The sequence below is a fragment of the Erythrolamprus reginae genome, chromosome 1, assembly GCF_031021105.1.
Source record: "Erythrolamprus reginae isolate rEryReg1 chromosome 1, rEryReg1.hap1, whole genome shotgun sequence".
In the NCBI taxonomy this organism is placed as follows: domain Eukaryota; kingdom Metazoa; phylum Chordata; class Lepidosauria; order Squamata; family Dipsadidae; genus Erythrolamprus; species Erythrolamprus reginae.
In genome coordinates, this window is record NC_091950.1 from 113,705,191 (window position 1) to 113,719,406 (window position 14,216).

General features: G+C 38.3%; 1 protein-coding gene across 3 annotated transcripts in view; it reads right to left on the minus strand.

The window, feature by feature from the left end:
- The window catches only part of KIF18A (kinesin family member 18A), a 57,255-nt gene that overhangs the window by 18,870 nt on the left and 24,169 nt on the right, over nucleotides 1–14,216 (minus strand). For all 3 annotated transcript variants that reach the window (XM_070762019.1, XM_070762035.1, XM_070762027.1), the window contains 3 exons: nucleotides 12,087–12,251; nucleotides 8,898–9,019; nucleotides 6,160–6,398 (listed from right to left, as the gene is read on the minus strand). In XM_070762019.1, the coding sequence (XP_070618120.1) occupies nucleotides 6,160–6,398; nucleotides 8,898–9,019; nucleotides 12,087–12,251 (526 nt within the window). The remainder of the gene's footprint in view (nucleotides 1–6,159; nucleotides 6,399–8,897; nucleotides 9,020–12,086; nucleotides 12,252–14,216) is intronic.

Consider the following 14,216-nt stretch of genomic DNA (forward strand, 5'->3'; position numbering starts at 1 on the left):
TGTGCATTTGTTTGTTTCCCACTTCACATTATTCTATACCAAGAGAGTCAGAAGAAAGTGCCATTCATTGTACCAACCTTACCGTTAAATATAGGGATGGTGAGATTTTTTTAAAATTAAAAAAAAATGCTTATTTACTTTTCTTTACACACAAAAAAGCAAAGTTTTGTTAATTATGCTGCCGTTTTTTAAAAAAAATATTTGCTAGGAACACATATAAATATATATTTATATAAATAGAAATGGAAATAATCATATATTATTTCATAAAACAGGTTTGGGTTTAATATGCATATGATATAGTTTCAGGCTGGCAATCAGAATTAATCTGATTGCAAAATATTCCAATTAATACACATATGTGAGTAAAAAAAAGGTTTAGATACACTTAAGTCCATATCATGTTAGGACTCCAGAAATTTCTATTGATAAAGAACTAATGCAGGGGAGAGTATGACATCAACTAATGGGGAAAGGGTGAAAATAATATTTAAAAATGTAACTCCAGAGTCCCTTGGGAGTTGGGCGGCATACAAATTTGAATTAAATAAATAAATAAATAAATAAATAAATAAATAAATATGACTCATAGACCACACATGTAGAGTTTTTGTCAAAGAAAAAGATGAATGAGATTTCTGATTGGATTTAGGACAAAAAAACCCATGTAGATTTTTTTTAAGGGAAAAAAAACCCCTAAGGACTTACCGGTATGTTAACACATGTCTGACAAGTTATTTTAAAAATCTATGCTAAATAAAGCTTGCCATGTTACCTGGACATAACAGAATAAAGTCTATTTGAGGTTCTCAGTCATCTAGGTCAGTGTTTCCCAACCTTGGCAACTTGAAGATATCTGGACTTCAACTCCCAGAATTCCCCAGCCAGCATTCGCTGGCTGGGGAATTCTGGAAGTTGAAGTTCAAATATCTTCAAGTTGCCAAGGTTGGGAAACACTGATCTAGGACATGCTTGTCCAAAAGGTGCTTTCCAAGAGGCATGTCCACTCTTGAAACTATCTTAGCTGAAGCCATATTTATTTTGTTTCATTTCTAAGTTGCCATGCATATGGGGAGGAGGCAGGGAGATGTAAGGAATTTAGAATGTTTTTGTCTACAGTGCCAGATATAACAGCGATAAGGCTCAAAACTAAGGTCGGCTTAATGTGCCCAAGCAATAGCAGGAGGGAGTAATGAAAAGTTCGCCACCTGCTTGGTTGGTTAACATGACCTGTGACACAAGGGGAGTGGTCAATATCTATTCTTTAATTATACCAAAGCACAGGAATTATTCAGAGTTGGTTTAATTTAATTTAATTGACTTCCATGCCGCCCAATCCCAGTAGCACTCAGGACATCTTACAACGATAAATAGTACATACAAATGGTTTCACATTTGAATGTGCGGATATGATGTACCCAATAAATAAGAGAAAAGCCATAGCCTCAAGAGTCTTGAATTGATTGGGAGAATCACTCAGAACCATGACAAGGCAATTGAGGGGGAGGAATACGACATAATCTACAGTATCTGCAGTCTACAACACAGTCTTTCAATAGTTCCAGGAAGGTTTCACACCCATTTGCACTACTCAGGTAACACTGATAACACATATAAACCTCCAGGTGGCCTCAGCGACTCTCTAAAAGAATGCAAATGACCACCTGTCTGCAAGGAATAGTAGTCCTTCCATTCCAGTAAGAGCAGAAGTTTCTTGGATGAGAAGTGAAACATCTTCAAAGAAAAAAAGAAAGAAAGTCCAGTTGCCTCTTGAAAAAGTACCTTGGGACTATATTACGACAAAGTATTAGGATAGACCAGTGATGGCAAATCTTTTATTCCTCGGGTGCCGAAAGAGTGTGTGCACATGCTATCGTGAATGTCCGAGTGTCCACACCCATAATTCAATGCCCAGGGAGGGCAAAAACAGCCCTTCCCCCCAGAGGCCCTCTGGAGGCTGGAAATGGCCTGTTTCCCAACCTCTGATGGGCCCGATAGGCTCATGTTTGGGGCTCCCCAGGCTCCTCTGAAGCTGGGGAAGAGTAAAAACATCCTCCCCCATCCCCCTGGAGACTCTCTGGAAGCCAAAAACGGTCTCCCAGAGCCTCTGCGCGAGCCACAAATCAGCTGGCTGGCACACACATACACATTGGAGATGAGCTAGGGCAACGGCTCGTGTGCCAGCAGATGTTTATTTTATTTTATTTGTTGCATTTTTATGCCGCTCACTCCGAAACGGACTCTGAGCGGCTAACCCGTGCCATAGGTTCGCCATCACTGGTATAAACAGTTTGGTAAAGATGATTGACCCAATTAATTTACTAATCATACATTCTGATATTCTCTTAAAAAGTGTTCTGACTCATGGATTTTTGAGGTGCAAATGTTGCCCAATGAAGAGAGAACCAGGAGACAGTGTGCAATGTAATGTTTTAAAAGCGACAAATGCAACCTGAAGAAGTGAGAAAACAGCTTGCATTGAAAAGAATGGCAGGTTCCTACTATTTCACTATTATTAAAAAATAAGGCAGAAAGTGAAATGGAAGGATTTTTGGGGGGCATGTGATGAATCATACAAGCAAGATTGAGCAACAGATGATCCCATGTTCAAAGTCAGGATTTTGCTTTTCACCAGAACTCACAGCAATTAGCTCCTGTCACTAAAATAATTGGCTTTGTTCCTGGTTATAAAGGAAGCAATGAACACTTTATGCTGCCTTAAAGAATGGATTTATCCCTTACTAATGCATAGTTAGGATGAGAAGAAATGGAATATCTGAAACTATGCCAAGAATCTTCATCCTGTCAGAAATACTAGCCAGTAAATGCCTGGTTGGAAGTGCAGTTCTGGTGTACAATTTACACACACGGAGGGCATGGGTCACACTATCAATCTGAACTGGACATCTGAGCCTTAAATGCCAGATCCTTTTAAAGCTTGTGATCTGCTTGACTTGTATACTAATTTATACGGCCCTCAAAAAAAGAAGTGAAATGAGAACTTTTTTCAGGGTGAAGAGGAGAAAAACCCTCTGCTAAAATAATAACTTAATTTGTATTATTTTTCTTCTTTCTAAACTATTATTTCATTAATAAACTATTATTTCATTAGTCTTCGGAGAGGGGCGGCATACAAATCTAATAAATAATAATAAATAATAATAATACTAATAATTAAGTCTTAGCGGTAATTCTCTTTATATTTTCTCCATTCTGAAAATAAACTTACAGCGTGTCTTTTTTTTAAGACTGCAAATTTACAAGCCTTTCCCAGCACTAGTCCCCGAGTCGCCATAATTTAGTTAACACAGATATTATCAGAAGAACCAGAGGAACCACAGTGGCCCAGTGGTTAGAATGCAGTATTGCAGGCTAACTCTGCCCACACCCTGGATGGAGTTCGATCCTGACAGGGTTCAAAGTTGACTCAGCTTTCCATCCTTCTGAGGTTGACAAAATGAAGACCCGGATTATTGGGGGCAATGGGCTGACAATTATAAATAGCTGAGAGAATGCTGTAAAGCACTATACAATTCTAAATACTATTGCTATTATCATCGAACTATATTTAGGAGCCAGCTATACTCATATATTTCCTCTTTTAATCCAAATATTATAAAATTAAATTGATATTTTATTTATTTAAAAGAATCACGTGGCTAACCATATCTTACAAAACTCTGGATGGCTCACATAAATAATAAAACCACAAACAATAACCAAGAAACCGGTCACTTGGATTTCTCATCTCCAAATCTATACAATTCCACTCTTACTCTATCAGTGCCGAGGCAGAAAACAAGTCTGTTTTCTGGAAAGTTAAAAGTGTGGGCCTGCCAGACTCCAAGGGGAAGGGCATTAAGACACACTTTCTACGCCCAACTAGATGGTAACATTTAATGAAAGGAATCTGGAGTAGGCTTACATAATCTGGTCGAATGGCCAAGATATCATCAGGGAGAGGCACCCCTACAAATAATCTGGCCCTGTGCCAGGTAATAACCGGCATCTTGAATCCCAAAGAGGAGTGACCAAGATGTGAATAATCCAGAAATGGTACCATTTATTTATTTGCGACCCATTTCATCTCAGGGCAACTCTAGACATCTTATAATATTAAAAGGGATAAAACCATAATAATCAGAATACAAAACTGTAATTAAAACAATACAAAATTATAATTCAAAGATGGAAGGGGTGGAAGCAAGACACATAGGTGGAAGGGGACAATCTCAATCAACTATTAATCCATTAACCAGCTTGGTACCCCCTTATTATAGGGCCCCAGGCCAACAGACAGAGCTAGATCTTCAGAATCTTGTAGATTAGGAGAGATGGGAATTCCTTGACTGACAAGATCTGCAGCATGCCATGCCACCTTTGCCAACATGAGTGGGTTGGACTTTTTCCTATAAGGATGAGACAGTTCTTCAAATAACCTGAACCTATGCCATGCAGGGCCATGTAGGAAATAACCAATATACCTATTGGTTGTTGGAATTGCACTTGGAAGAAGACCAGCAATCAGTGCAAAAGACTCCACTTTCCACTGCATTCTGTACCAGTTGAAGCTTCTGAATGCTCTTCAAGGGAAGTTCCATGTAGAGGACACTGAATCAGAGGTGTATTCCATTTACCTTTGCCACAGGGTCACAATTCCATATGCATGTGCTCGCTCCACTCACGTCCTCTCGTGAGAATTCATTAGTGCATGCCCAGAAAGTAGTTTCAGCCTGAAACACAACTGAGGAGCTGCTCAGCTATGCTCCAGACGAAGAAATAAAGATTGGTATCAACCCAGGAGGGCTTTTATTTCAAAGCAGAGGACGAGGAGAAGAAAAAAAAGGTGACGCGTTCACAGACCAGCACAGACAGAAACAGAGCCGTGTTGCATCTTCACCAGTGGGTCATTAATGGTTCGGACAATCTGGTCCGAACCAGGAGAAACTCACCTCTGCACTGAACCAGTGCAGAGATTCCTGATCCAGTAGCCAGTGTTCTCTACTTTGTTTTAAATGAATTAAAAGTCTGGTGCCCCAAAATGGAAATATTTCTGTTATTTTGACAACTAAGAGATGCTGCATGTGAAATATGAGTTTTAAAGTTAGAAATAATGATCACTGTTAACAGGTGGTGATTTTTTAAAGCCTCTGTGCACAAAGCCTATTTCCTGTTCAACATCTTGGAAAGATTATAAACTAAAAAAAAAAAATCCACCAAAAAAGCTACAACAAGGATCTGCATTAATCTCTACCTAAATTTTCTTATTCAAGATATAAGCCGGGTTTTAGCAGCTTTGACCCTCTCAGGAATGTATTATCCAAAACAAACAAACAAAAAACCCTAACAAAACAACACAACACAACCAAACCCCCCCCAACCCCCCCCCCCCAGATTTTGTTAATTCATTTCATTTTAGGTGTTGCCCTTTTTTAAAAATAGAAACAGAATACCATAACTTGGTCCAAATAATCAATGATCAGGGAGAATTAGGGATTCAAATTCAAAACAGTTTAAGAATTCAAAACTTGTTTTCCCTAACTGACTAGTAACCTCATAAATGAAAATAACATTTTAAGAGAATACCCTGAAATTTCCATTAGATTACTGAATTGGAAATAACCATTCTGATATTTTTAGCAATGTGGACATAGATACTATAACTGCATTTTAAGGTAAAGGATAAGCTGCAAATGATCCTGCAAATCATTCTTGGACAAATAATGAACCTACAAAACAGCAATCATGAAGATCTCAGGAAAGTTATTTGGATGCTGTGATATGCCTATTCATATAAAGATTAGAGTAGTTACGAGATGAGCAGCAAATAAATTTAATAAATAAATGAAATAGTATTATCCATGACACTGAGGTAGCTGAATGATGATGTCTAACTTAATTATCCAATTATCCAGCGGTTTCATCACACTTGTTCTGCTGGCTTGGACCAATGTGAAAACATTAGGAAAGATTCATTTTGTGAAAGATTCTAGAGATGTTGGCAACCTATTTTCTCTTCCTTGCATTTAATTGATTACACCACATCTAGAAAAATACCCATTAGGTCATGTTACGTTTTACTATAAATCTGCCTTTTGAGATAAGGTCATTTTCTATAAATATAAGCCAACATTTTATACACAAAATATAACTACTTACTACATGGAGTATTCTGATAGTGCACAAGCGGTGGAAATGACATGACAGCAGACATCATGATCTGATCATTTTGCTCCAATTCTTCTTCAACAATCTGGTCAGCCCAAACTACAGCTTTCTCTCTGTGAATGAGCTGTTTTAACTCCCTGAAATCATCCTCAATGACACCATTGGCTAACTGCATCCCTTTTAAAGCCATATACTGTTTTGTTAAAATTGGAAGCGAAATATTCAGAATTCTGTAACAATAAGAAGAAAATTGTAGGTATCCTGAAAACATCATAGGTGACAACACATTAATTTTATTTAATAATAATAAAAAGATGCACATGTATAATTAAAATGAAATACAAATATTCAGGAGGTAAAGCTACAAATGATTTCATTGTTCAGAATTTTGATATGAGGTCTCCTTCCTTCCTTCCTCTTCCTCCCTAGCTGCCTAAATCAATAGTACCATATTTTTCAGAGTATAAGGCACACCTTTCCCCCCTTTAAAGAGGTTGAAATTTGGGTGGGTCTTATACTCCAAATGTAGCTTTTTCAAAGCTTCCCCACACCCCAGCCCTAACAAGGTGCTAACGATCTTCCAGGCTTGCTTTCATTGTTACTTCCTCTGAAAAAAGTGTTTTTTAGCTCTAACAAAGTGCTAACAATCTTTCCGGCTTGCAGGATTTTTTTCATTGCTACTCCAAAGTTTCCCCCAGCTCTAAGTCATTGCAGGCTTGTTTTCATTGCTATTCCCTCTGAAAAAGGTTTTTTTTCCCCCAACCCTAACCAGGGGATAAAATGATGTGCTGAAGCTGACCAGACTAAGGACAGTAGGCAGATGAATATCTGGTAGATAGATTCCCCCACCCCCTATTTTCCTCTCCCAAAACTAAGGTGCGTCTTATACTCCCATGTGTTTTACACTTTGAAAAATATGTCAATTATTTTCCAGAAAAAAATTCTCATACAGTTCTCTTTAGCAAGATTTATTGAGTTGGATGGAATGAGGTTACAAAAATGTCAGCAGCCAAACTGTTTTCAATTTAGAATCAATAGACTGCTGTGTACATTAGTGTAGTTGTTTTCTGTTACTTTAACAACTCTTTGATGAAGAGTCTTCACTAACTGTATGCAGCTGGTCACTTCTACATTGTTTCTTGAACCACTATCAGTTTTAGAACCAGCTCTTATACAATGTTTCAATTAATCACCTGCAGCTGCTTCTTGTTCATGGGAGATATCTTTCTTTGGGACTCTGTTGTTTGCCAGAATATATGTTCTTTGATCATCCTAAGAAAAAAAACTTTGGACCCAAACAAAAGCTATTGCATGGGTCACTCACAAACCCCATTTTATTTTATTTTTTCTGAAGTCATTCCAGGAAAGGGATAAAGTTATGCCTTCTTTGGAATTAGTTCCATAATTGTTAGAAGTCCAGAAGCTTTGACTTTCTTCATATTAATGTATGCTGGACAACGCATATCACAGTATAGATCAAGTATACTACTTTCCTGCCAAAGGCTACTTTTGGTCTTTTATGGCATTTTAAAGTTTGTGATTAAAAAGTAGATGGGCTAGTAACTATTTTTACTTGTTTTCTGGAAAATAAATGATTTTCAAATTATTAGAGAATATAAGATTTTGATGAGTATTTTTTAAAAATTATTTGAACATTAAATTAACTCCAACTAATTGCATTTTGCTATCTTAAATTCCTCTTTCCATTACTTTTCTTTTCATTACACATACAGTATAAATTCCATCTAAGAAACATAGAAGCTCACTCCAGTTTTAAGACAATGATTATTTCCCTGCTTGGATTTTATTTATTCATTCATTCATTCATTCATTCAATTTCTATGTCACCCTTCTCCATAGACTCAGGGCGGCTTACAAAACAGGACTAATACAAAAAGAACATGTGAGAAACCCAAGAATAAAACTAATTTAAAATTAATCTAAAACCCCCAAATTATTAAAAACAACAGTCATTCACATTCATTCCATTACACTCCTATATATATGGCTGGAGCAGAATACCCATGCTCAATAACCCAAGCCTGCTGACAGAGATGAGATGAGTTTTAAAGCTTTACAAAAGGCCACGAGGATCATCTTTCGCAATACAGTGGTACTTTAGTACTTGTTGCTAATTCATTCCACTAAAAGTGATAAGTACTGAGTATATTTTGAAACGGAAATCTGCCAATATTTGACGCACAAGATAGAACTTGCTGATTGACTGCCACATGACAAATTCTTCCAGCCTAAATAAAGGTTCACTTGATGCACAAGATAGCAAGTTCTATCTTGTGCATCAAATATTGGCAGATTTCCGTTTCAAAATATGTCAAGTACAAATTGAATGAGTTGATGCAGTCAAGTACTGAGGTAATGACTGTACAATAATTGAAAGTACAAGTTCAAGTCACATTAAGTCTCATGTGACTATAGTAAAGTCACATAGCATAGTTTAATATGTTTATTACACATGACATTTATGCTACATGCAAAAGAATTTGGCCTCATGTGTATTTAGGTGGAACAAAAAATGTTCTGAATGGGATGCTTTTAATTTTCTAAAAGGCAAATAAGATTGACTCCATTTACAGCTTTTACAGAAAACTATCCAAATGATCCATTGGCATTTTAAATAGAAACTTAACATAATTACCGATTTTATGAGTATCAAAATAATTTTAAAATAAAAAATATAATTAAATGAGGCATTTTTACCACAGACTTACTTTTCTGTTTGCTTATAGTGGTGTTCTTGTTGGGATGCTAGCATTTTCATGTATTCAATTTGCGTTTTCAAATCCCGGATTTCCAATTTCAAGTGAGAAAGCTGCAGATCTCTATGTAAATCCTTCAAAAATTTAAAATAGAAATCAAAATTATGCACTATGCAACTTAAAAATATCAAAATATAACTTTTTAAAAGAACAATGCAAGTCATTTATTTCAACAATGGGTGAGATTCCAGGGTTATACAGAGCATGATCAAAAGCCCAGAAAAATGCTGAGATTCTGCCGGCTTCTCAAACCCTCTGCACGTAGGTCTGTTTTTGCGAAAAATGGGATGCGAGAGCATTTGGGAGGCTTGCAGAGTGCTCCTGGGGGCTGGGGAAGACAAAAACTTTTTTTTCTTACTTACCTCTTTGAAATCTTGGTGCATCTTATACACCGGTCATTTTATAGTCCAAAAATATGGTGTAAAATAAGGAAAATTGGGCAATGTTATACAATATTAGGACATCTTAATTTAAGAGAAATCAGGCAAGCCCTATATGAGGTGTCGGCCGCTGGGATACATGAGGCAGAAGACGGGCCCATAAGTAACCTAGTCCTAAGCAATGTAGGACTTTATAGGTAATGCTCACACTTTAAATTGCATTCGGAGACCTATCGGTAGGTAATGTAGCTCACGGAGTGATGGTGACATATGGGTATACCTCAGTAGACCCATAATGGCTTGTGCAGCTGCATTTTGGACTAATTAAGCAAAACAGTATTTTACTGAATGTTAATAATATTGATAACACAGCATTTTGTTTTTACTGCAACACAAGTGCGTGTGCGCACGCGTGTGCACATACACACAAAAGAACCTGATTATTTGCAAAAGTATAAGTCATAGTTAACTAAAACAGCTACTGTATTGAAAAACCAGTGACATATCCAGTGCCATATTGGCAGCCAGATTCTAGTAATTTTGATTCAAAAGATCTTGCCTTATTTTCAATAATTTATATTCCTCTCCTGTTTGTTTTCTTTTAGATTTATTTTCAAAACCAATCTCTTGATTTATAGACCAGCATATAAAAAACACCATTTTATCTTCAATTAAGCAGTAAATTTCAGTGCACTGCCGACACACCAACTCAAGTTTGCACATTTTGTTATTTCTAAAATGCATTGGACTCTCATGGAAAAGAGTTATTGGCATGTAGAGAAGAATGCAGAGAGAATTCCTACATTTAAAATGCATTGCTTTCCAATCATGAACCTAGGAGTTCTTTACTTTGATGGCTATTTCAAGAGGAAACATTTGGATTCTATGCAGATGTTACAAAAATAAGGATCAGCTCAATACATGAATCAGTGGTATAGCTTTGCCTGTGGGCATTGTATATATAATATATAAGATGCACAGACGGGAAGATTTGGTCTAATATGATAAATAAAAAGTCACAATGGCTAAACATTGGCTAATACAGGATGGATCGCAATCTTGTTTCATTACTCAATGGGCGCCACCTCCCCACATGCCCTGCCAGTGCTCACCAGCCCAGTACTGTGAAGAGGTCTACACCGAGCTCTGGCGGCTGCAAAGCATGGCACGAGAGCCAGCAATCATGTTGGGGTGGTTGCTAGTTGACATTGGCGTCATCTTTGGGGGGGTGGGGGGTTGCCGTTGACTTCTACACCACCAAGTCCCCTGAGGCCTGTTACCATATTGCGGAGAATTGCGGGACCAACATTATTGTGGGGAGAATAACAAACAGCTACAGAAAATCTTGAAGGTGGAGAAAATTTTACTTTTCAGAAAAGACAAACCCATGCCGGTTTGGGGGACTAGTACATATACCTTCCAGGCCTGCCCTGCATTTCCTGTCTGCTGTGTTTGATATTTATATTTTTTTGTCCTTTGGGGGAATGTATTTGCGTGTATGTGTAATGATGTGGATGGATTGGATAGAGCGAAGGGGTTGGAGTGACTGAACTGGGGAAGAATGTGGGAACCAGGGGCAAGAAATGGAGCCCCACTGCTGAGTGTGCAAACAGAAGCAAATGGGGGCTTGGTATTGACCCCAGGCTTGGTATGAGTGGGAGTTTTGCCTGCAGAGGAAGTGGGCTCCGTGGAGCTGGAGAGCTGGGGTATTGCGGTTATAGCTGGGAGAGGTAGATATGGCAGAAACCGTGGGATAGACTGCTCCTGGGGAACTAGGACTCGCTGTTTTAAAGAGATTATTTATTCCGGCCCCTCTGGTTCTGTTTCCCTGGATTCATCTCGTCTATCTGGTGACTCGGGATGGATATCAGGGCCCTGGGCTCAAGCTGCTATTGTTTAATGCCAGGTCGATTGTTAATAAAGCTCCCCTCATTCAAGACTTAATAAAATCTTGGAAGAGGGAGCTTACCTGGCATATATAACTGAGACCTGGCAGAGCCAGGAGGGAGATGTCCCCCTCTCAGAGATGAACCCAGATAGATTTCAAATATTGCATCAGTTGCGACCCCTGAGAAGGTATTGCCTGCAAGAGTCTTCTTCCTCGCATGATCCCTGTCCCGGAGATAGTTGGGTGTGAGTCTCTTCTCTTGAAGTTAGACTCAGTTCTGTTGGGCTTATTGCTGATGTACCTGCCTCCCAGCTAATCTCTGGGGCAAATCCTTGGGGGTGTTGATTCTAGAGGACCAGAGCCCCCACAGAGAAGGCTCTTCCCCTCGGCCCACCAGCCAGCACTATTTGGCTGATGGGACTTGGAGAAGGCCGACTCTGTGGGATCTGACCGGCCACTGGGATACCCAGATATGAGTGGAAGATATGAGGCAGGAGACCCAGATATGAGTGGAAAAATGCTTGCTTCTACGGTTATAAGAGGTTGATTTTCTCCCCTTGAAAAATATATGCAATGCAGGATAAAGATCAAATAAGTTTGGTTAATATTCCAACCTCTTGCTCTTAATATTGTTAATAGTTATTTTATACTGTTATTTCTGATAGATACAGGAATGTTGTTTATAATTTCATTTTGATGCTATGATACTGTTCTTGACAGGAATATTTTGGTGATGTTGATGGTGTTTAATAAAACATGCATGTTTTATTATTATATATTTAATAAGTCACTATGTATGGAGTTGGCAGCATATACATTCTATAAATAACTCATTGCTGAGACACAATCAATCATAAGAATGAAGCAGCTTACTGGAGGAATATGACCATCTTGACCCAGGAGGCGCATTTCATTCTCCAATCTATGTAACCAATTTGTGTTGTCCTCAAAACTTTTAGCTTCCTCTTCTTTTTTGTTTTCTAGATGCAAACGGCGATTTTTAAGTAAAGCAAGCCGGTGATCAAGTCTGCCAGTTGCCTATAATATAAGAAATTTAACAGGTTACTACTGTAAACAGAGAAAGAGCAATAGCACTTAGACTTATATATCATTAGTGTTTACAGCCCTCTCTAAGTGGTTTACAGAGTTGGCATATTGGCCCCAACAATCTGGGTCCTCATTTTACCGACCTTGGAAGGATGGCCCTATATAATGTGATTAAAGATTAGATTCAACATCATAGAAGAGATTCCCTGAAAAAAAAGAGCTATTTTTCCTGTCTCTCCAGCTACCTGAAGTAAATTTGAGGATGTCTTGGGGATGGAGAATCAATGTTTTCTATTTTTCCTGGTTGAAAGTGAGAACCAAATAAAACCTAACGTGTTTCCTCTTATCCATGTTACTTCATTTGCTATCAACTATAACTTTAGAAACAGGGAAATCCTGAAATATAAATGCTGTTATTTGCATATAATTTCTACTGTTATCTTGCTATATCAGATACAATAGAACATTGGTACCATCATTCTTGACTTACAATAGAAATCAGGACTAGAACTTTTGTTGTTAAGTGGAACAGATATAAAGTGGGGCTGCACTGTATACTAATGGCAATTCCTGAAGTCCAGTTGCATCATTAACAGGAATCCTAGGTTTTAAGCAAGGCAATACAGGAGATAAGAACATAAGAAGAGCCATGCTGAATAAGGTCAAAGCTCGAGTCCAGCATTCTCCGTCACACAGTGGCCCACCAATTGTCCATGGGGATTTTGACTAGAAAGAGAAGGCAAAACCCTCCCTTTCCCCTGACCCCCCAACAAATGGTACTCAAGGGAATCCTGCCTGCCTCAACCAACATAGAGGCGGCACATGGACATCCGTTTCAATAACCACCGATACACGTGGCATCTATGATTCTGTCTAATCCTGCCTTGAAGCTATCAAGGCTGACAGCTGTCACAACCTCTTCTGGAAGTGAATTCCATAAACCAATGACCCTCTTGGTGAAGAAATATTTCCCTTGATTTGTCCTCGCTTTCTTACCTATGAGCTTTAGGGAGTGCCCCCTCGTCCTAGTATTGTGTGATAGAGAAAATAATTTTTCTCTATCCACCTTTTCTATCCCATGAATGATTTTATACACTTCGATCAAGTCACCCCTTAAAGCCAATCTGTCAAGGCAGAAGAGACCAAGGCGTTGCAACCTAGTTTCATAAGGAAGGTGCTCCATTTCCTTGATGGTAAGATGGTAAGCAATAGGATTGAGGAGGGTACACAAATAGCATTGTGGGCTGGGGAGGGTGTGAACCAGGGTGCAGCATGGGTATAAGGCATGGCGAGGCTTGAGGAGAGAATGTGGGGATATGTGAGTGGCTGATGCAACTTGAATGTTGGGGAGGGTGCCTGAATAAGGAAGACTTTAGAAATTTGTGATCTTTCCTGCTGGCTTCGTCAATGACTTTGTGGGGAAGCCAATAGGGCAGGTCGCCAATGGCGATCACGTAATGCTGCAAATAATCAAAAGTGAGAACTGGTTGCCAAGCATCCAGATTGTGAACACGTTCTTGAGATGGATGGAATTCCAAGGAGTGGTCATAACCGCTGTTCGTTCAGTAGTGTTAGAACTATGGACACTGAACAAATGGTCACATGTCAAGGACTACCTTTAATTCAGCCTTTAGTTCTTCAATCCAGTAATTGGATGGTTGGTTAAAGCAATCCTTTGATGCAAATTCAAAAAGATATATATGTATTTACATTATTTTATTATTATATTATACTCCTTTGCCTCAATATATTTTTTTCAAGTTTGAAACTGCACTTTTACATCTATTTCAGATGCAGCTATCTCTTTAGAATAAAATCTATTGAAAGAATAAAGCTCCCATGCTTTATTTCTCTTCATTTTAAATGCTAAAATATTTTGTTCTTGGTATAGCAGCAGTAAAAAGAATTATTGTTCACTTTCAGAAAACTACTGACCTTCTTAATTGAAAACAGATG